A 19,834-nucleotide genomic window follows, 5' to 3' on the forward strand; every position below is an offset into this window, starting at 1 on the left:
AGCACCCGCCGTGCCGGCAGTGAACGCGGCGCATGCGCGCAGGAGCTTCCGGCGGGCAGCGATGGCGGCGCTGTGGGATTTCGGCGTGAGGGACCCGAAGAAGGACGGCGGCGACAGCGGCGAGGAGGACGATGAAGAAGGAGGAGATGGAGATGCCGAAGGGTTCACGCTGGACGAGGTGCTGCGCCTCGGCGGCACCAAGGTAAGGGCGGGGGAGGAATGGGAGCGGGAGCTCGTGACAGCCGGAGTCCCCGGGCCGGGCCCTTGTGGCGTGTGAGGGATTGGGCGGGGGGGGGGGGGGGGGAATCCATTGGGAGCGCGCGGCCTCGCACCGGGTCCGCTTATAACGGCCGTGCGCTGCCGCCCACAGCAAGATTACGTGATGCTGTGCGCTGTGGACGAGGCAGAGGAAATGGTGGACGGCGGCAAGAAGGACGCGATCGACGACCTGAAGGAAGGGGAGCTGGAGGCGTTCGTCAGCTCCCTGGGGCTCAGCAAGTATGCGAGAAGTTGCCTGGTGGTGGAGGGGGAGGAGGAGGACGATGGCGGGAGCGAGGAGAAAGAGAAACTCCCAAAGACAGAGAAACCCCCAAAGAAAGAGAAACCCCCAAAGAAAGAGAAAAGCAACAAAGAAACTAATCCTCCATCGTTAGAAGGGAAAAAACTGAAGAAGGTCAAGGAAAAGGCAAGCAGTGTGAAAGACAGGAAGAAGCAAGCTGGCAGTGATCAGGACCAGCACCTTTCAGCACCAAAAGAGAGGCTGGAAGAAGATTTTGAATTTCATGCCAGGCAAGTGATACTGGTTAAACCAGGGGTCAAATGGTATGATCTAGAATACACCAATGAATTCTCTTCCGAGCCACAAAATCAGACGCTTCTGTCCAAGTATAAGGTCTTGGCCCAAAAGCTCTACCAACATGAGATAGACCTGTATAAGAATAAAACAGATTATCAGAAGGGAGCCTCTTCGGCATGGATGAAAACTGTTGTTTCCTCGGGTACCTTGGCTGACAGGATGGCAGCAATGACCCTTCTCATTCAGGACAGTGCTGTCCACAGTCTCCAGTTTGTTGAGAACTTGGTAAACCTCATAAAGAAAAAGGGCAGCAGGCATCAGAGCCTCATGGCTTTGGATACTTTCAAGGAGCTTCTCATTTCAGATCTCTTACCAGACAATCGAAAATTATGGTCTTTCTCACAGCGACCATTTAACAACATAGAGAAGATGTCTAGCGGCAACAGGGATTCAAGAGACAGACGGTTGATACTGTGGTACTTTGAGCATCACCTGAAACTGCAGGTGGCAGAGTTTGTGCAAGTGTTAGAAGCACTGAGTCATGATTCTCTGACAGCAACGAAATCCCGAGCACTGGCAGTTGCCCATGAGCTTCTCTGTAACAAGCCTGAGCAGGAGAAAGTTCTGCTTGTTCAGCTGGTAAATAAACTGGGAGACCCTCAGAACAAAATCGCCACCAAAGCCTCTTATCTTTTAGAGACGTTACTTCACAAACATCCAAATATGAAGGGAGTAGTGTGCAGTGAAGTGGAGAGGCTTTTGTACCGGTCAAACATTAATGTGAAAACTCAATATTATGCCATTTGCTTTCTAAATCAGATAGTCCTCAGTCATGAAGAAAGTGCATTGGCCAACAAACTGGTAACGTTGTACTTATGCTTTTTTCGGAACTGCATTAAGAAAAAAGATGTGGAATCCAAAATGCTCAGTGCTCTTCTTTGTGGGGTGAACAGAGCTTACCCTTATGCTGAGACTGGTGACGAGAAAGTGAAAGAACAACTGGACACGTTGTTTAAAGTTCTGCATCTTGTGAACTTCAGTACCAGTGTTCAGGCCCTGATGTTACTGTTTCAAGTGATGGACTCTCAGCAGACTGTATCGGACAGGTACTATGCAGCACTGTACAAGTAAGTGATGGGCTTGCATTTTTTACATAAATTTCATGTTACGAGGTAGTTGCCATTAATTTAAAGTTGTAGAAACGCTTATTTTGCTTTTAAGATCTTGCGAGTTTTGCGTCTCATTGGCTAAAAATTTCAGAAGAAAATGCATGTGATTTCTTTGACTTAACATGGGGATAAAGCAAATGATGATAGGTCCTGAGAACACAACACATGCATTTCATCCTTTGCACTGTTTTCTGGAGGCATGTTTTAATTCCAGATATTATTTGAAACTAATAGATAACTACTGCTTCGGAAATCACTTTTACAGCTACTGTGGTTTAGTCATGTAATAGCCTAAAATCTTGTTTCCTTTTTTTCATATGGGGAGGCAGGGAAATATGTTAACAAAATCTTTAGTTGGTTTAATTTGTATGGTTGAAAAGCCTTATGTTATGAAAGTATCTCTTTTTTTTTGTCCCAGCTGATTGTTTAGACTCTGTGTAAGATCCTTACAGGCTTCTGTTTAGTTGTCTAAAGGGAAGTTGCTGATTTTAAAAAAGGGAACTCAAGTTCCCCCAGAATGTGCAGTGTATTTAGGGGTCTTCCTGTGCCTGGCAGGTTGGAAAAAATGTGGAGTAGACAACTTGCCAACACATATACCTGGTCTGATTGTGAAGCATGCTAATTGCTAGCCATTTTCTTTCTATTTTTTTGAACATCTGAATAAATCAGATTAGTTTCTTACTTTGAATATCTCAAATGTCGAAACTGTTTTCAATTGAACTCAGTTTCTTTATATTTTCTTACAAGTTTTTTTTTTGTTTACTGGTACAGATTTTTTTTTTTTAATCTTGTGTCTCATATGTAGAAATATTACACAGCTGTTGTCAGTTCAGGGTTGATCATAATGGTTTTGAGTATTGGGGAACAAGCTGTCACAGGTCTTTTAGATGGCACTCTGAAAAATGTAGATGATTGTTGTTAATAGCAATTATTCTCCTATGTGTATTATAACAATCAGCAATATTTTCTCCTTTGTGTTCTACAGGAAGCTTCTAGATCCTTCTTTAGCAACCTGCTCAAAGCCATCCATGTTTCTTAATCTCATCTATAAATCTCTGAAGGCAGATGTAGTGTTACGGCGCGTGAAGGCCTTTGTGAAGAGGTTACTTCAAGTCACTTGTGGACAAATGCCACCCTTCATTTGTGGAACCCTGTACCTTCTGTCTGAGCTTCTGAAAGTAAAACCAGAGTTAAGGGTCCAGTTGCAGGATCATGTGGTATAAGATGATTTCTTTATCTCATTGTTTTTTCAATAAGCGCTAGTTTCATAAGCACCTTTCCCATACCTATTTATTACTAACCTGAGGGTTTGCTAATATATTATGGGAGAAAGCACTTGAGCAATTGCAACTGCATTAAAAACCTGCACCGATGGAGGTGTTTTAAGCGTTCTAGTGGGTCCTGTGAACTTCATTCATGGAGAGAGGATTATTTTGCTAAATGCTGTATAAGTAAGCAGGTGAATATTCCTCTCCCAAAAGCTTTGTCAAAACATGGCCTGTTTATTTCTTCCATCTACAGTGTCTGAAGAATAGCTAGGCAGGACTGGATTTTTTGTTTTCTTTCTTCAGGCAGGGAGGGACCATTACACTTGTGTGATGTAAACTGTAAAGTTCAATTTTAAGTCCTGTATCAAGACCAAAAATCTGTATTGCTTAAACATTGTCCATCATTTGTTTATATTTTTATAAGTAGATTCTTAAGAACTGTAGGTGCATTTTTCTAATAAATCAGGATAAAACTGGAGAGGAAAAGCTGTTCGCTAACGTTTTTTGTTGTTTAGGAGTCAGATGATGAAGAGTGCTTTAAAGATCAAGAAGAGGCTGAAGAAGATGAGGAAAAAATTGTGGATGCAGACAAAGAAGTAGAAGGTGAAGAGAGGAGCACAACAGAAAATTCTGCTAAAACAAATGATTCAAATTCAACAGCCTCGTGGGTGCATCATCTGAATAGGGGAGGTAAATTAGCAAGAAAATATAATTAATTTAATTTCTAACATTCTGTAACAGTGATGTGTTGATCAAGACTTGTAAAATTAAGTGATTACAACATTATTTTAGTTTTTCAAATTGAAGTTTGATTCAAAGCAGTCACTCAGAATAATTTTTCTTTATCTGTTAGCTCAGCAGTGATGAAGAGACTGTATGAATCTGCTGGTGTATTTCACTTTATGCAGCTTATTGCATTTGTGCCTAAGCAATAAACAGGCTCAGGATTTTTTGCTTCCAAGTTCAAACACCTTCAGAGCAATGTAGCCAAGGGCAGGACATGCAAGTCCTCATTTGCTTGTGAAGCTTGCTAGAACAGTTTGTCTAGCTTTGAACTTGCTTCTAGTTTCACTCTTTCCCAAGGTTTTCAGGAGCTTCTTTGGAAGCATGTGGGAACTCACCTGTGCACCTGATCACACTGGGAAAGGGCAGCTGGATATAACCCTTATGTGCTCCTGACTGAATCTGTGGCCTGTCCAGCTAAGAATGATGGGCAGCATTACTGTCATGGTGAGATGAAAATAATACTCTCATAAAATTGCCTGAGGACATTTGTTTTCATCTCCTCCGCCCCTCAGGCAGGAAGAGTGGAGCTTTGTATGATCCTATGCACCGAAGTCCTTTATACTGTGGTGCTGAAAGTACAAGCCTTTGGGAACTGAAGAAGGTAAGGCATTCTCATGTTGCTGATTACTGTGTTTCTTAGTGTGGCCCTTGTACTGAGAGAAGAAATTAACTTGGTTGTTATTGGAGTAGCTACCTGGGTAACATAACAGAATGGTTAAAGGTGACACATTGTTCAGCTTTAAGCTGGTGCATGTTACATACAGTGCTGATATTCCAGATTAGAGAATGTGAATTTTTAAGTGGAGATTTGGACAATAATCATAATTTTTGGCTTTTGGATCTTAGCTTTGTATCACTAAAGCTTTTTAGTGTTGAATTAAATAACATAGTAAGTGAGAATGTGTTTAGTTAATGCAAACAGAAGATTAGAACTTGAAGTTCTTTGGTTGTTCAAGGACAGAGCACATCAACTTTGTGCGACTACATGCCTCTGTGTGTTATTTGGTGAGTTACAGAGTGGTCTTAGGACATAGTGGTGTTGTCAGGAGTCTGATACATCAACATGAGTAATGATTGAGTTTGTTTTTAAAGTAGAAATAAATGATTCATGTTTTTCAGCTTTCTGAACATTTTCATCCATCTGTGGCCCTCTTTGCAAAAACAATCCTAGAAGTAAGTGCTTTTACTAGTCTGTAGCTTTGAAGTTTGATTTTTATGTTAGCTGTCTTTTGCTATTTGAAAAAATACATTATAAAGCCTCCTTGCACTCTGCACGTAACTAGCAGCTCTGCAGCACTGTAACATGCACTCAGATGCAAAGCATTTCATGGAGTTAAAGTGTTTTATGTAAAGGAGACTGCTCACAGAAGCAATTAACTTGGTAGAAATGTGGGTATTCCATGATTCTTAAAGCTTTTTTAGAGTTTGGGTCTGTGTCTTTAACGTGGGTTTTTTATGTGGGGAACCCTGCTGTTGGAACAGATTCTTTTTTAATAGTGTTGCGGTATTGTGCTAAAAATACTGAAATTACACATATATATTTAAAATATTTATTTTCATTTGAATATATGGTATCCAAATAGTGCTGAGCATTAACTGCTCTTAGCACAGTACATGGCAAGGCAGTTCATTACAGAAACAGAGTGAAGGAGGTATTTTTTAGTCAAGAAAATAATGAAATTCCAAAAATAAGAACCCGTACAGGAGTGTATTAACTGGTCAGGCTTGTGTGATGAAGCATCCCCAAGTCTTTGTCTGCTTAAAGTGTGGTTTAATGTTGTTCTTGGACTGTTTGAGTCCTCTGTGTTTAGTTGCTGTCTTTCTGAAATGAAGACCTTAATGATTTTCGGCTTTTTTCTTCTTTCAGGGAAATCACATTCAGTACTCTGGTGACCCTTTGCAGGATTTCACATTAATGAGGTTCTTGGATCGCTTTGTGTACAGAAATCCCAAACTACATAAAGGCAAAGGTACAAACTTCTCTGTACATATTAGCATATGGTCTTGATTATTGATGGTGACCAAACTCTTTTTCTCTCAGATTGCCAAGCAACCCTTTGTGCTTGTCAAGTATTTGGGGTGTATGTGGTGCAACAGAGGAGTGGGATCAGTCTTCAGGGCTGCAAGAGAGATGTCTGCAACTCGGAACCAGCTGACAATCACATCCACAGTGCAGAAACTGCTAACCTAGCAGGAATAAGCAAAGTGATAGGGGAATGTAAAGACTACAGAATGGTTGAGGTTGGAAAGGACCTCTGGAGGGCATCTGCTCAAGCAGGCCCCCTACAGCAGGCTGCCCAGGCGGCTTTTGAATGTGTCCTAGAATAGAGATTCCACAGCCTCTCTTGGGCACCCTGTGCCAGTGCTCAGTCACCCTTGCAGTGAAAAAGTGTTCCCTGATGCTCGGATGGAGCATTCTGTGTATCAGTCTGTGCCCATCACCTCTTGCCCTGTCACTGGGCACCACTGGAAAGTGCCTGGCTCCGTCTTTACCCCCTCCCTTCAGGTATTACATGCATTGATGAGATCCCCCTGAGACTTCCCTTCTCCAGGCTAAACAGCCCCAGCTCTCCCAGCCTTTCCTTGTAGAAGAGGTGCTCTGGTCCCCTCTAACCATCTCTGTGGCCCTTTGCTGCACTCTCTCCAGTAGTGACTCTCTCTCACACATCTCCCTCTTGTGACACTGGGGAGTGCAGGCCTGGACCCAGCACTCCAGGTGTGGCCTCACCAGTGCTGAGCAGAGGAAGGATCACCTCCCTCCATCCGCTGGCAAAGTTCCTCCTCATGCAGCCCAGGACACCACCAGCCTTCTTTGCCACAAGGGCACACTGCTGGCTCACGCTCAGCTTGGTGCCCACCAGGACGCCCGGGGTCTTTTCTGCCAAGCTGCTTTCCAGCTGGGCAGCTCCCAACACACACCGGTGCGTGGGGTTGTTCCTCCCTGGGTGCAGGATTTTGCACTTCCCCTTGCCGAACTGCATGAGGTTCCCAGCAGCCCATTTCTCCAGCCTCTTGAGGTCCCTATGGATGGCAGCAAAGCCCTTTGGTGTATCAGCCACTCTTCACAGTTTTGTATCAGCAGTAATAAAGTAATTTCTTTCTGATTTATGTTCTGCTACAGAAAACACCAGCAGTGTGGTAATGCAGCCAAAGAAGAAGCAGTTTATGAAAGATATGCAGAATCTTGCAGGTAAGCCAGCCCCTTTTCAGTTAAGATTATAGTGGCTAAAGAATTCTTGGCTGGTTGTTGTAGATATGTCATCTGCGCTTTTTGTGCTATTTCTGTTAGCAATAAAAGAAAGTCCTGTTTATCAGGAGTGCAGTGGTGGTGCCTGATGTTCAGGATCAGGTCTAATCCTCTTGTAAGGGTGCGTGGAATCTCCACAGCTGAAACTTTGGATCCATTGAATCATTTTAAGAACAAATGACATAGAGAAAGTCAGTTACGTCAACTGTTAACCTCTCGAGTAGGAAGATGCTTTATTTTCTACTGTAGCACTTGGCTTTACACACGAAATTTTTTTTAAATACCTTTCTTTTCTTTCTGCTCTTTCCCCCTAATTGTAAATTACTTTCTATTGTAGTAACTCCTTTTTGTTAGGCAAGGCATGATGAAGATCATACCCTCTGTTTAGCCATCCCATTAAGAAATGTGTAACAGCAAAGGACAGAGTTACTGAAAACTGCATGCTTTGTTTTCAATGCTGTTTTTGCTATGACCTGCATATGCTTCCTATACCTTCTCTTATGCTAAGTTACCTTTTTCCTCCATCCCCCTAAAAGGAAATAGACTACCTGGGTAAAGACTAGATTTTCAGTCTTGTATAAAAAGTTCACAACATTGTTACAAATTTGCTTGTAGCTGGCAATGTGACCCCTTAGGGGAAAAAAAAAAAAAAAAGCCTAAAAAAAGTCTTAGAACAGTTAATGATATTTCTAGTTAGAAGATCAATTTAGGGTACTAGCTCCAGAGGGACATGAATTTCTAAACTACCAACTAAATTTTCTTATATCTGGTATCCTAATTTTACAAATGTTTTTTGAAGTTCTTAAAAATATCGAAAATTTTATTAAAATATTTAAAACATATGCTGATCTAGCAGTAGTTAATATAGTAGTATTGTGTAGTTAATGTTTTTATTTGTTTTCAAGTTATCATATAACCACTTTTGTTCTGCTTATTATGATTGAAAAACAACTTAAAATCTCAGAAAATGGATTTATATAATGATTTAAATCATCTTAAACTCTTTCATTAAATGATATGGATTACTCCATACAATGCCACAGCTGCAGCTATTGTTAGGGTTACTGTAAGTTATCTTTGTCGCTGTTACTTTGCTAAGAACCTTCCTGCCTCCAGAAAGAGGCTGCCTTTTGTCTGGTCCCATTGTTTCCCACGATTAAGGGCAGAATTTGGTGGTAAGAACCAGTAGTTAAAAAATCAGGGTAAACCATCAGTAAAACATGTTGCTTGAGGACAGAAGAGGTACCTTCTTCTGTGGCAGAATCTCTAACATTCCCAGGGATCTGCTTTCCTCTAACTTTGGGTCTGTTGTGTGGCACAGAGGTTTTAGTTATACAGATTAGCTGATGTACCTTTACTGATGCATGGTTTTATGGCTATCAAAGTAGGACTTTTTACTTAGAATGCATTTGAAGGTACAGTTTATCGCATTTAGTTTATTCTGAGATGAAGGAGCAGACTGAGCATTTAGAACTGTAACTGAGGAAGTTAAGTGTTCTATAAGTGAAGCATCCAATATAAAAAATACAGATATATTAATATGGATACAAAAATCTGCACTTGTTGCACGTATGTGGGCTCTGCTGAGGCTTAGAGAACTGAGATTGCAAATTCTCTGGTACCTTCTGCTATTAATTTGAAGAGTCCTTCTGTGAGTATGCTTGCTCATCTGGTTTCACAAACTTGGACCCTTGCCACTTAGAAAATATTTTAGTCTGTGCCCACTGAGATAATCAGTAGCTCTTTCTCCTTTGATTACTTCTGAGGTGGAGGAGGAAAGGGGAAGGTATTGACGGTAAAAAGCTTCTCCACAGGGAACCTGATCAGTACCCCAGTCGATCTGCTGTTGCAGAGTGTCACATTTTGCCTCAGTTCTTCCGAAATGGAGGCAGGGTGAGGCTTGATCCCTTCAACAGGCTTAGCTGGTGCATGCTGCTGCCTTGAAGCTGCAGATGAGCATTTCTCCTACTGCCAGGAGTACTGGGCAGAAGCAGTTTCAGTATTTTAGTGCATGACAGTGAGCTTATCTTATTTCTTACTTTTTTGTTTTTTTTTTTTTTTTTTTTTTTAAATGTGCATTCCTGCTGTAGGTGATTGCAAAACCTCCCTTGCTGATACATAGATTAGAACCTGGCTAGGGCAGTGCCTCTTGAATTTTTCCATGGGGCCTGCTCATGTTGTCATATTTATGTATCAGTATATACACTGAGAACTGTTGGTCTGAAGAAGTTTTGAGATGAGCTCCACTTTATCTAACAGATGACACTGGGTATCTGCATACTTCTGTCTGTGTGTGCTGCCTAACCTTTTAAAAGAATAACAATCATTTCAGCTTGAGGTAAAATCAGTTCTTTTTTGTTTTTGCAGTCAACAGTAAGGAATTCCGTGCCAAAGATGAAAGCAAAATCCCTGTGGATGAAGTGTTTTTTCACAGGTAATGAAATACTTGTGAACATTCATTTTAAGTGTTTTTTATGTGATGCAATCAAAACCCATTACACTTCATTAGTATTCCCTGGTATTTCAAGTGTTTGCAAAATTTGATTAATTTGAGTGACTTGTGATGATAGTACTTTCCTTAGAGCATAATTTCAACATTTGCCTGAAGTGCTTGAGCAAGAATATCACTTATGAACAAAGGCAATCAGTGCTTGTAGTCTTCAGTCAAGTAAGTTGACATTATAATCAAGAGACCTTAACCAATGGGTAGTGATCAATGTCTTGTGGATTGTAATTCTTATGCATTCGAAGTATATTTGAAAAAACCTGGAATATACCTTGCTTATGTTATTAGCATCAAAGCTTATTGCAATGGAACAATGTAAAAAAAGTCAGAGGAGCTAGTTTTCTGTGTATTTCTTTCTTTATAATTCATAGTTCTTTCCATTTAGTTGACTCTCCTTTCAGATTATGATAGAAAAATGCAGCTGTAATACTAAAATTGAAGTGGTACACATTTGGCAAAGATTTGTTCTTAAATCAAAATACTGGATACCTGTGAGTGTCTCCTTAGGAGATCAGTGTTCATTTATTTTGCTTAATTCACTAAGGGGTTTTTTGTTTAATATATTCATTGCTGTAGGGGCTTTTAAAAATTTTTGAAGTATAAGGTTAATGGAACTTATTAATTTTAATTAGTATTATAATACTGATTAATAAAATGGTGATACTAATTTTGAAATTAAAGAAAAGCAACTTAAAAACATGCCCCTGTCTGAAAAGTTAACACTATTGTTATACTGAAGATGACTGAAATTGAGATTACACATTTAAAGTCTTCCATACAAAGTGCTGTACTGTTTTGCTCTTGTATATGATCAAATTTGCCTCCTGTGTATGGTGGTTCTTTAACATGGAATGAAGGAGAAAAAGTGGTTTAAAGTGACTGACAGAAAGTAAAACTAAGCACACAAAAGAAGAGGGCTACAGGGGAAAATTTAACAGAACTTAATGGGTGAATCTCTTTTTTTTTTTTTTCCCCTCAATTAGATTCAAGTTGAACTTGATCCTTTCTTCCTTATCAGTATAAGGCAGATTTTCACATTTTTCTTGTGCCCTTTTATAAATTCACTATGTTCAAAATAATTTCTGGCACCTTTGGCTGTGAAATTTCTTTGGTTTAAATCTCGCAGTAGTTGCTTACTCTTTGAAAAACAAAGAAAATATGAATCTCTGATTTGGGATGTGTTTGAAACCATTACTTTGCAATTTTCAACTGGCAAAGCAAACGTGAAACAATCTGCAGGCTGGTTTAAAAAACTTGTTATAAAGATTATCACCTGTAATTCCGTGTTTGAGAGCAATATATTATTTCAGATTTTATTCAAAGTTTGATAAGAGGAGAGAGAAACAAAAGCGTCAGGATGATGAAGAAAGCGTGGAAGATGTAGATGATGATGAATTTGAAAGAGCATTGGGTAAGGTTGTGTTTTTCCTTGCAGTAACTATCCCAGTATTTCCTGCTTTTGCAAATTATTAATTTGTCCTTTTTATAGTTTATAGTCTATAAAAGAGCCTGATACAGGAATATGGAAGTGGAAGAAAACTGGCTTTCCAATTCCTGTTCATGCTACCCATCACATAAGCCAGCTGGATTGTCATCTCATAAAAGAGATCTTGCTCTCACTACTCCAGTAGCGTTGTTCGAATGACTGGAAATTGTCTGGTTTTGAACAGAACCTTATGAGTGGCAGTTCAAGCCTTTTTGTTCTTTTCCTAATGTAGTCTGAGAGCTAAATAACAGCATGTAACATTTGTTTCTATTCTTTTTTTACTGCTTGGCCTTTTTCAATCTTCCTTACAGTTTCTCTCATCGTTCCTGACATCTTTGATGGGATTATTTGATCAGTTAGGTCCTTGACAAACTTCTGCAGTGGTCTTTAGCTCTTCCAGTAGCACATACTTTGTTTGCTTCAGAATTAGTGTATGATTTGTTCCAGGATCTAAATTTGTTAGTGTACCCTAAAATGTCCATTATTTTATGATTTCATATTTTACTGATACAGTAATACATGTATTCGAAAAACAAATAATCCAGTTAGCTCTCCGTAACTGTTTTGTACAATATTTTTTGAGATTTCTGAACTCCCACAGTAGGATTCTTCCTTAGTGACACAATTAGTATGGTCTTAGTTACACCAAGAATCTGTTACTGATTGTGTTTGTTGTTTTATTGTTAGTATCTCTAATAACTCTCTCTGAGAATTTGCTCCATAAATTCAGAAGCTTTTAATGTTAGCTTTTACTCTTTGAAACAGAACAGTAATTTTTCAGATTGTTTTTACTTGCTATTTTATGTAGCAATTTGTTGCTAAGTGAATCCAGTGATAGGAGCTTTCAGCCTCTAGTCTCCTTGCTGTTGAAAAAAAAAACCAACAAAAAACTCTGTCAAAAATTATAGTGAATATTTCTAATCTGAAAATTACCATACAGATTAGCTGGCAGGACACTTGCTTGGGGTATCTTAATTGAGTCTCTGTTCTATCTGACTTGGAGCAAGTGTTTGAGACTTTGATATTCCACCTGCCAGCTAAGTTGGATCACTGGGGAATTGTGTGTCCATTTGTGTCTCTGCTTCCCACACCATCTAGTTCTGGCCAGAAATTACATCCTGGAAAAAAGCCCAGTTAGCTTTAGGTAACTGTTTGTGGAGTATTTTTCTATAGGAGTATGAACCCTTTGGTATCTGGGCTCTTTGTTACCGATGCAGATCATATAAACTGTTCAGGAATATGATACCTAAACCCAATATATTTTGCAATGACCTCATATTTTTTTGTTTGACTTTGTTTTGTAGTAATAAACAATTTTTTCCCTCTAGATACATTTGAAGCTGCTGATAATGCCATTGATGTTGACCATGATGACCTTGATTTTGCTGGGTAAGACTTTAAATCGCTTCTTTCATTTCTTGTTTTAATATCTATATAGAGTTTTACTCTGCAAAATTGGATAGACCTTTTTCAAAAAGACTCAGAACATCACCTTGCAAAAAAGGCAATAGCAGTTGAATGTTGGGTAATGCTGCTTTTCTGCATGTCCCATAATGGACCGTCGTGATCCTGTGGTGCTTACAGTTTGCTGGCTTGACATGTGAGACCTGTAGTATTTTATTTATACAATGCAGTGACCCAGTAAGCAAGGTAAAATCTTACTTGTTTTTCATTGTCTCAGGTTTCTGTTTGAGAATTACCAAGTACAAAAGTAAGCAGAATGAGGCATAATGGTACTGCTACTATAGGGACTGGTTATAACTGGATCTAACGCAGTAAATTAACTTTGTGGAATCCAGAATTACAGAGCTCAATTCTCAGGGAGTCAGCAGTTTCATTAGTTGTAGAATCATAGAATCATTTAGTAATAGAATCGAAGGAAAAGACCTTTAAGATCATCAAGTCCAACTGTGAATATTTAAGTAGTCTCTTTTTTACTTAAAGTGTCTGCAGTACAGCTTTTGAATCAGCACAGAAACTTTTTTTCTTGAGGTGAAAGCAGAATTAAAGCTTAATTTTCTAGTGAAACTGGAACATTTTTGTGATCCAGACTGGTGTGAGTGAAAAATAGCAAAGAGGAGACAAAAAACAAGTAACCACCTAGTACGTGAAGAACCATGTTTCCTTTCTTAAGGAAAAAAAAAAAAAGTCTTACTTCTCCATTTAGCAGTTGCTAGGGATACCAGCAGTTTGTGTGCTTTACAGAAAAGACTTTCTGAAAAGGAGCAAAAGCACGTAGGAGATTACAGAAATGTCAGCTTCAGTATTTTAATTTCAGAATAGGATTCTCTCCAGAACTTCTTAAAATGGTTGACTTTTATATTATGGTTTCTTATGCCCATGTTGAAAACATACCTGAGTGCATAATACATGTTTCTTAGGTCTCAGCCTACATTTACAGTAGTTTGCAATGATGTTGAACTTTTCTAACACAGTGTTTGATGGTAGATATCTAGCTGCAAACAGTATTTTGCCAGATGAAATGCTAAGATTGTTACGTATTTTTTTAGTAATATAAAAAAGAAAACCAAAGGCGGTAAGAAAGGCCAAAGAAGTGAGGAATCCAGTGCTGACTGGGAGGATTCTGGTGATGAAGATGAATTCAGTGATCTGGATGATGAGGAAGTCTCCTTAGGAAGTATGGAGGAAGACTTTGGAGAGGATATGGATGAAGACGGAGGTGTATTTATGGATGTGTCTGATGATGATAACAGTCTAGGTAAAGTACCATTTATTATCAAAAAACTAGAAGAAAAAACTTAACTTGGTTATCTAATATGTAATTACGTACATAACTTCAGACTTAGTTACCTCGGTGGGAGGTGGTTTTTTTTAAGTAAAGGGTTGACAAGTCCTTCTCTGGACAATGAAGTCTTAAGAGAAATATTTCCTGGCACAGTCTTCTAGGTGGGAGTGGGAATTAGGCATCTGGGTATAAAAACTTGTAAATGAGACATGTTTCTTTCATTCTGAAAACACTGGCAGTAACAGCAGTAGCTTTATACACAAATAACTGGCTACAGTAGGCAGAAATATTAAAAGATACCAAATAGAAAAAATAAAAATAAAAAAAAATCTGGTACTTGGTAATTTTTTTTCTTTAGACCTAGTTGATTTTTTTAGATGAGCTAACTTATTTAAATTGCTGTCTCATAAGCAACAGCTTACTCTTCTAATACAGCTATGCACCAAAATTATTGTTATGACTGTAATTATAACTTACTGTTTTGCCTGCATGTTTTTATTATCTTTTCAACTGAAAAGCAGTTTACATAGTATACACTTTATGTGGCTGGAAAAGCACAGATTAATGGAGTATTTCAACTAATAACTTAAGGTTACAGGAAGATGACAGCGTAGAGAAGGTAAACTATTCCTACAGCTGTTAACACATTAATCTGTCATGAGATTATTATTTCACCAAATTTACCAAGCAGACATTCAAGGTTTACATAACACCTGCTTTTAGCTCCATGTTTTATGTATCTTAGTATCGTATTTCATTCCTTTTTGGTGCTGTGGAAAACAAGCATAAAAAATGGCACACCACTGACCAATTCTTAATTGTCTGGGTTGAAGAAATCCCAGATTTGGTTGTGTGCGCCATTTTAAACTTTTTTAAAGACTTAGACCATTATGACAAATGTGCCTAAAAAGAAATGTTAGTCTCTGCTGTGCTTTAAATACATGTACATGGTGTGAGAATGAGGGATTGATGTATCTTTTTTTTTTTTAATGTCAGACCCGAACAATGACAAGCAATTGAAGTCTGTCAGTAAAAAAGGCAAGAGAAAGAAAGATACAAATTTTGTGGGATCACTTGAAGGTAAGGAAACACTGTTGTGATTTCCATTTGAGAAGGCTTAATACAAATACCATCTGAAAAACTTTGGAATCAGAGTGTTTTAGTACAGTAGATTATCTACACTTTTGGATCTAGGTTCAGGTTTGAATACACCATAAATGAAGGTTGTCCTTCAGCCAGTGTGGCCTAATTCAGAGTGACAATCTGCTGTTGAAGGACTGGGAATCGAAGGAGGAACTTTTGGAGGAAGGATGGAGTTGTACTGGTAGTTTGTGCATCTATTACTAACACGTGATGCACAGATTTGTGCTATTTAGTTCTTGGTTGGAAACTTTTTTTCCTTTTTTTTAGGGGAGGTGGAGAATAACAGCTATTTTAGATGGTCTCATTAAGTAAATAATAAAAAAAATTAAAAACATGGTGACACTTTTAGTGTCTCTGTGAACTTGAAATTCTGTCTTGTAAGAATACTAATTTTTGTTTGAAGGATCCAACTGGGGAAAGAAGAGAAAACTCAAAGATGCCAGTATACTGGCATCTGCAGAAGAGGTGAGTTTGATCAGTGCTTAGCAAAAAGTGATCAAGCATTTTACCTGTTTCTTAGTAATGATATACTAACATTTCTCTCTTTAAAGTTTGGCTATCTGCTGGATGAAAACGCTGGGTCTAAGTTTGACAATATTGGAATGAACGCCATGGCCAACAGAGATAATGCAAGTAAGTAAATGCTACAAATAGCAAATAGTTGTAATGCTGTTTGACTTCTTTCTCTTCAGATTCTGTACATAAAAAGACGTACCTTCTTTAACTGAAATACACACACGGTCAGAAATCACACAGTAGGGACAGTAGCTCAGTGTCAGTAAGACATGACTTATAATGGAAGAGAACTAAGAGATGCCCAGTGTTCATATTAAATGTGACTATTGGAGTGAATAAGGCTTCAGAAAAGAGGAAGAGGCTGTTATGTGGTCCTTTTGTGCTGTAAATAAGGATGGGCAGCATGCTGTTTGTCAAGCATTTGTGTGAATTTTCCTCTGCTAAAGTGTCCCCTGGAGTCTTGTGAAGGTAAGGCATAAGGCATGGCTGTCTTTTCCTACCTACCAGAGTATTTCCTTGCAGTATCAGTGAAGCAAAAGTAGTTTCCCAGAAAAAATTCTCATGAATAACGTGTATGTACTGATTGAATAATCAGTCCTTTGTTGAGCTCTTACATGTCTTCCTGGTGTCACTTGAAAAATGTTAACCGCAGCACTCAAACACGGTGTCCTAACACAAGTGTGTCTAGCTTTAGTAAAACACAAAGCAATGGCAAGAGTGGTCTTAAACTCTGAGATTCTGAGATAGTAGGGTATGTTTTGTGAAATGAAAAAAACCCAAAACCTTCTCTGGTGTCAAAAAAAACCAGGCAGCTTGCACTTTATTAATGTTTATAAACACAGCCAAGTTTTAACTTTTACATGATTCATCTGTATTCCACATCATGGTCAGAGGTATCCATTGGCTCCTTATTTCTCACCTTTTCTCTTACAGATGTCAAACAGATCCAGTGGGAAATAGAGCGGGACAAGTGGCTTCACAACAGGGATGTGAAAAGCATCATCAAAAAGAAGAAACAGTTCAGGCACAGAGGGCTGAAAAACAAATACAAAGGCAAGAAATCAAAAAAATGAACTGGACATTTTAATGTGGACATTTTTATAATAATTATTCTAAAATAATTTTTTAATTAATCACGCATCTTTCTTACTTCAGTTCTTGCTGCTTAACCATGCCATTTGGTCATTCTCCCTTATGCCGTGAATTCCAGACCACTCGTTGGATTTGTAATACACTGAAAAATAGTAAAATCCATGTCAGCTGTAAGTTAGGCCTGTCTGGAGGCGAGCCACTCTGGGGCTAGTTTTGTTGGATGTATAGTCCTCCAGTGCTGAGGACTCTATCCAACAGTCTGACACTCCAGCCACACCTGTGCCTAACAACAAACACTTCTGCAGTGTCTCCTGGGGTAAGTTCTAAGCAATTATTAAGTCGGTTTTATACATAAGATGCAACAGAAGCTTCAGGCATCCTTCTGATGAAGCTAACAACTACAAACCTACCTTCCAGAATTGATGGAAACCTCTTCTGCATTGTGTATCTGAAATCTGCCAAGAAAGAGGAATCACAGTTACTTTACCCAACATATTTTAAGATGAATAATTAAATGCACTATTTTTCTAACTAGATTGATTAGTTTTACCTTTGTCTGAGCTCCTTAGTTACAGCCACCATTAAATAATGTGATCTGTATTTACTCTTAAAAAAATTGTATCACACATTGTATTCACGTTACTCATATGTGCAGCCCTATGATCATGGTGTTTTCCGAGCTTCCTCACAATTGTGATAACTAAATACAAGCTACAGATCAAGCTACAGATTCATAGGAAGCTGAATGCCTCTCACAGACTGACATGCAAATGAAAATTGGGAAAACTACTTTTGTTTCCTTACACAGCTTCAGGTGTTCACTGAGTCCTTCTGTGGGCTGCTCTGGCAACCCAGTAGAGTCGTGTAACGATAGCTTTATGCTATTTTAATGATTTACAGCAGCTCATAGAAGGATCTTTCCAATGCTAGTACTAGCACAAAGAAAGCGATTAAAGCCTTGTTCTGAGTGCACTGAGTGTCAGATGAGCAAACTACACAAACTACAGCTTAAGAAAATCTTCTGCAAAGGCATGTACGAATTAGGGCCTAGAACTGAAAAGGGGGAGAAATGACAAATCATGAATAGCCAGCACTAAGTTACTAAGGCCGATACATTTATCCTCCACATTTTGGTTATATATTTTTTTAATAAAAATGCAAAGAAAGATAGCTTAAGTGTAACAGTCTCCTGGCATCTGAATCTGGGACAACTGCAAACTGATCTAGCGTAGGTGAAGTTCAGCTTGAACTCAGTGTAAGACCACACTGCTGCTGAAAGGGGTGGGCCACAGCCACAGTCACTTTTTGGCTCACGCTCAACCTGGGGGTAGCAGGACCCCCACCTGCCAGGACTGGCTGCAGGGGTGCGGGTCTGTCAGGCCAGCACTGCACCCTGCCCAGCCCTCGGTGCAAAGTAAGGCCACGGCTGTGCAGAGCAAATCTCTCTCCAGTAACTAAGCTTAGTTTTGGGTTACCTAGGCACTGAGTCCTAACTCTGAGGGACTGAAGCCGAATTGACTGGAAGATGATGCAGGCTGCCTTGTACCAGCTGGGTCTGCTGTCTGCCTGGGAAGTCAAATCGCAGCCCGTGAGCCCCAGACAGGAGGTAGGGCATCACTTCAAGGGCTGAACGCGACACCTGAAACAGGACTAATCAATTCCTGCCTCTCCTAAGTGCCTATTTGAGGCGATGCGGTTACTACTAAACCGCACAAGATTCAGCTTTGTTCCTGGCGGCCACGTGCTGCCTCTGGGAAACTAAACCAGCAGCTCGTCCTTGAGGAGGCGCGTAACAAGCGACTCCTGTGTACCTGCGCCAACAGAAGCCAAACCACTGACCCCCACGCCGCAGGTTTTCTTAAAAATCCCGCCTGCGTACGCGCCGCGGCGGTGAGAAGCGCTCGGAGACCCGCGTGGCGGACCCCCGCGGTCACGGCGGCGCCGGCAGCGCCCCCCCCGCCCCGCGGGCTGTGACCCCGCCGCACCTTGGCTGCGGTCCATGGCGCGGTAGAGCAGGAGAGCGCCGAGCAGCCCCGCCGCCTCTAGCAGCAGCAGCCCCTTCACGACGCGCCGCGCCATGGCCGCCGGGACACGGCGCTCTCCCGGTACCGGCGGTAGCGGCTGCGCCCGCGCCGCCGGCCACTCGCGCACCTTCCCCGCCCGGGCGCGCCGCGCAGGCGCATTCCTCCCTCTCGCATCCGCCCGCTCTCGTAATGGCCGACCCGGCGTCGAGCGCGGCGGTTGGGGTCAGGCCGAGGCACTCAGCGGCGGGCGGGCAGGCGGCGGGGGCTGGGGAGGGTGGCGGAGGTGAGGTGCCGGTGAGGTGCCTCAGCTGCCCGCGGCTCCGCCCCGGCCTCGCCGCTGCCTGGGCCGGCCTTGGGTGCCGGTGGCAGGCTTCGGCCGCTGCTGTCCGCCCTCGGCGGTCCCCTCTGGCTGCAGGCAGCGGGTCCCGCTCGCCACCACCCTTCCGTGTTGCCCAGGGACACCCACTGCCCTCGCCTCGCAGTTTCAGCCGTGAGCTGGCAGCACGTGTGCCCACCAGAGCTACGAGGTCGGGCCAGGCCTCGCTGCCCCGCCTTGAGTGAGCTGCCCCGTGCTCCTGAGCGGGTGCCCGCTGCTCGGCCTGGGAGCAGGCCTGCGCCTCGGCACCGCGCTCCTGCTGCTGCAGCTGGCGGAAAAGCTCCGCCGGGGAGCCAGCACCGCTCGCTCTCTGCAGCTAGATAGGATAAGGCTTGTGGCCATTAGAAAGGGGTCCTAGTTCTATCATGAAGATGTTGAAAAAACCTGTGCCATGCAATATCTCAGTATTTAATTGTCTTTTTAACGTGAAAAAGGGCATTAGTGCGGACTAGCTCCCAGAGGGGGTATTTAGAACCTAAAATGGCAGCATCTCTTCCCTCTCAGTATTGTTCTTTCTGTTTTATGGTTTTGATTTAATTGTTTTCTATTATTCACTATCTGTTTCTCATAACCCATAGTATGGGGCTGACTTTATTGCCAAAATAAAACCTCTTGGGGGTTTTTCTTATTAGGGACTTTCTTTTCTTTGTGAGATGCTTTTTTTCCTATTAATGGTATG

General features: G+C 41.0%; 2 protein-coding genes across 2 annotated transcripts; one reads left to right on the forward strand and one right to left on the reverse strand.

Annotated features, from left to right (window-relative positions):
• Positions 1–48: 48 nt before the first annotated feature.
• CEBPZ (CCAAT enhancer binding protein zeta) lies at positions 49–17,291 on the forward strand. The gene is made up of 16 exons (XM_074863312.1): positions 49–202; positions 371–1,923; positions 2,951–3,182; positions 3,749–3,923; positions 4,532–4,620; positions 5,139–5,192; positions 5,887–5,989; positions 7,141–7,209; positions 9,634–9,700; positions 11,083–11,183; positions 12,587–12,647; positions 13,769–13,977; positions 15,001–15,084; positions 15,551–15,612; positions 15,699–15,780; positions 16,597–17,291. Exons 1-16 carry the CDS (start codon positions 62–64, stop codon positions 16,734–16,736), a joined length of 3,222 nt encoding a protein of 1,073 aa, XP_074719413.1. The 5' UTR covers positions 49–61; the 3' UTR covers positions 16,737–17,291.
• Positions 16,458–18,905, reverse strand: CEBPZOS (CEBPZ opposite strand). Its single transcript, XM_074863313.1, has 4 exons — positions 18,741–18,905; positions 17,166–17,210; positions 16,814–16,897; positions 16,458–16,697 (listed from the first exon to the last, which is right to left on the reverse strand). Exons 1-3 carry the CDS (start codon positions 18,832–18,834, stop codon positions 16,815–16,817), a joined length of 222 nt encoding a protein of 73 aa, XP_074719414.1. The 5' UTR covers positions 18,835–18,905; the 3' UTR covers positions 16,458–16,697; position 16,814.
• Positions 18,906–19,834: the final 929 nt, after the last annotated feature.

This window comes from Strix uralensis, chromosome 3, assembly GCF_047716275.1.
Source record: "Strix uralensis isolate ZFMK-TIS-50842 chromosome 3, bStrUra1, whole genome shotgun sequence".
Classification (NCBI taxonomy): Eukaryota; Metazoa; Chordata; class Aves; order Strigiformes; family Strigidae; genus Strix; species Strix uralensis.

Bases quoted from the DNA above. Each gene is read 5' to 3' on its own strand.
- CEBPZ (XM_074863312.1), top strand. From the start codon at position 62: ATGGCGGCGCTGTGGGATTTCGGCGTGAGGGACCCGAAGAAGGACGGC. The intron at 3,924-4,531 runs GTAAATTAGCAA...TCCGCCCCTCAG, and splicing joins GCATCATCTGAATAGGGGAG to GCAGGAAGAGTGGAGCTTTG. The intron at 11,184-12,586 runs GTAAGGTTGTGT...TTTTCCCTCTAG, and splicing joins TGAATTTGAAAGAGCATTGG to ATACATTTGAAGCTGCTGAT.
- CEBPZOS (XM_074863313.1), bottom strand. From the start codon at position 18,834: ATGGCGCGGCGCGTCGTGAAGGGGCTGCTGCTGCTAGAGGCGGCGGGG. The intron at 17,211-18,740 runs GTGCGGCGGGGT...CTTTCTTGGCAG, and splicing joins CGCCATGGACCGCAGCCAAG to ATTTCAGATACACAATGCAG. The intron at 16,898-17,165 runs GTAGGTTTGTAG...ACTATTTTTCAG, and splicing joins GTTTCCATCAATTCTGGAAG to TGTATTACAAATCCAACGAG.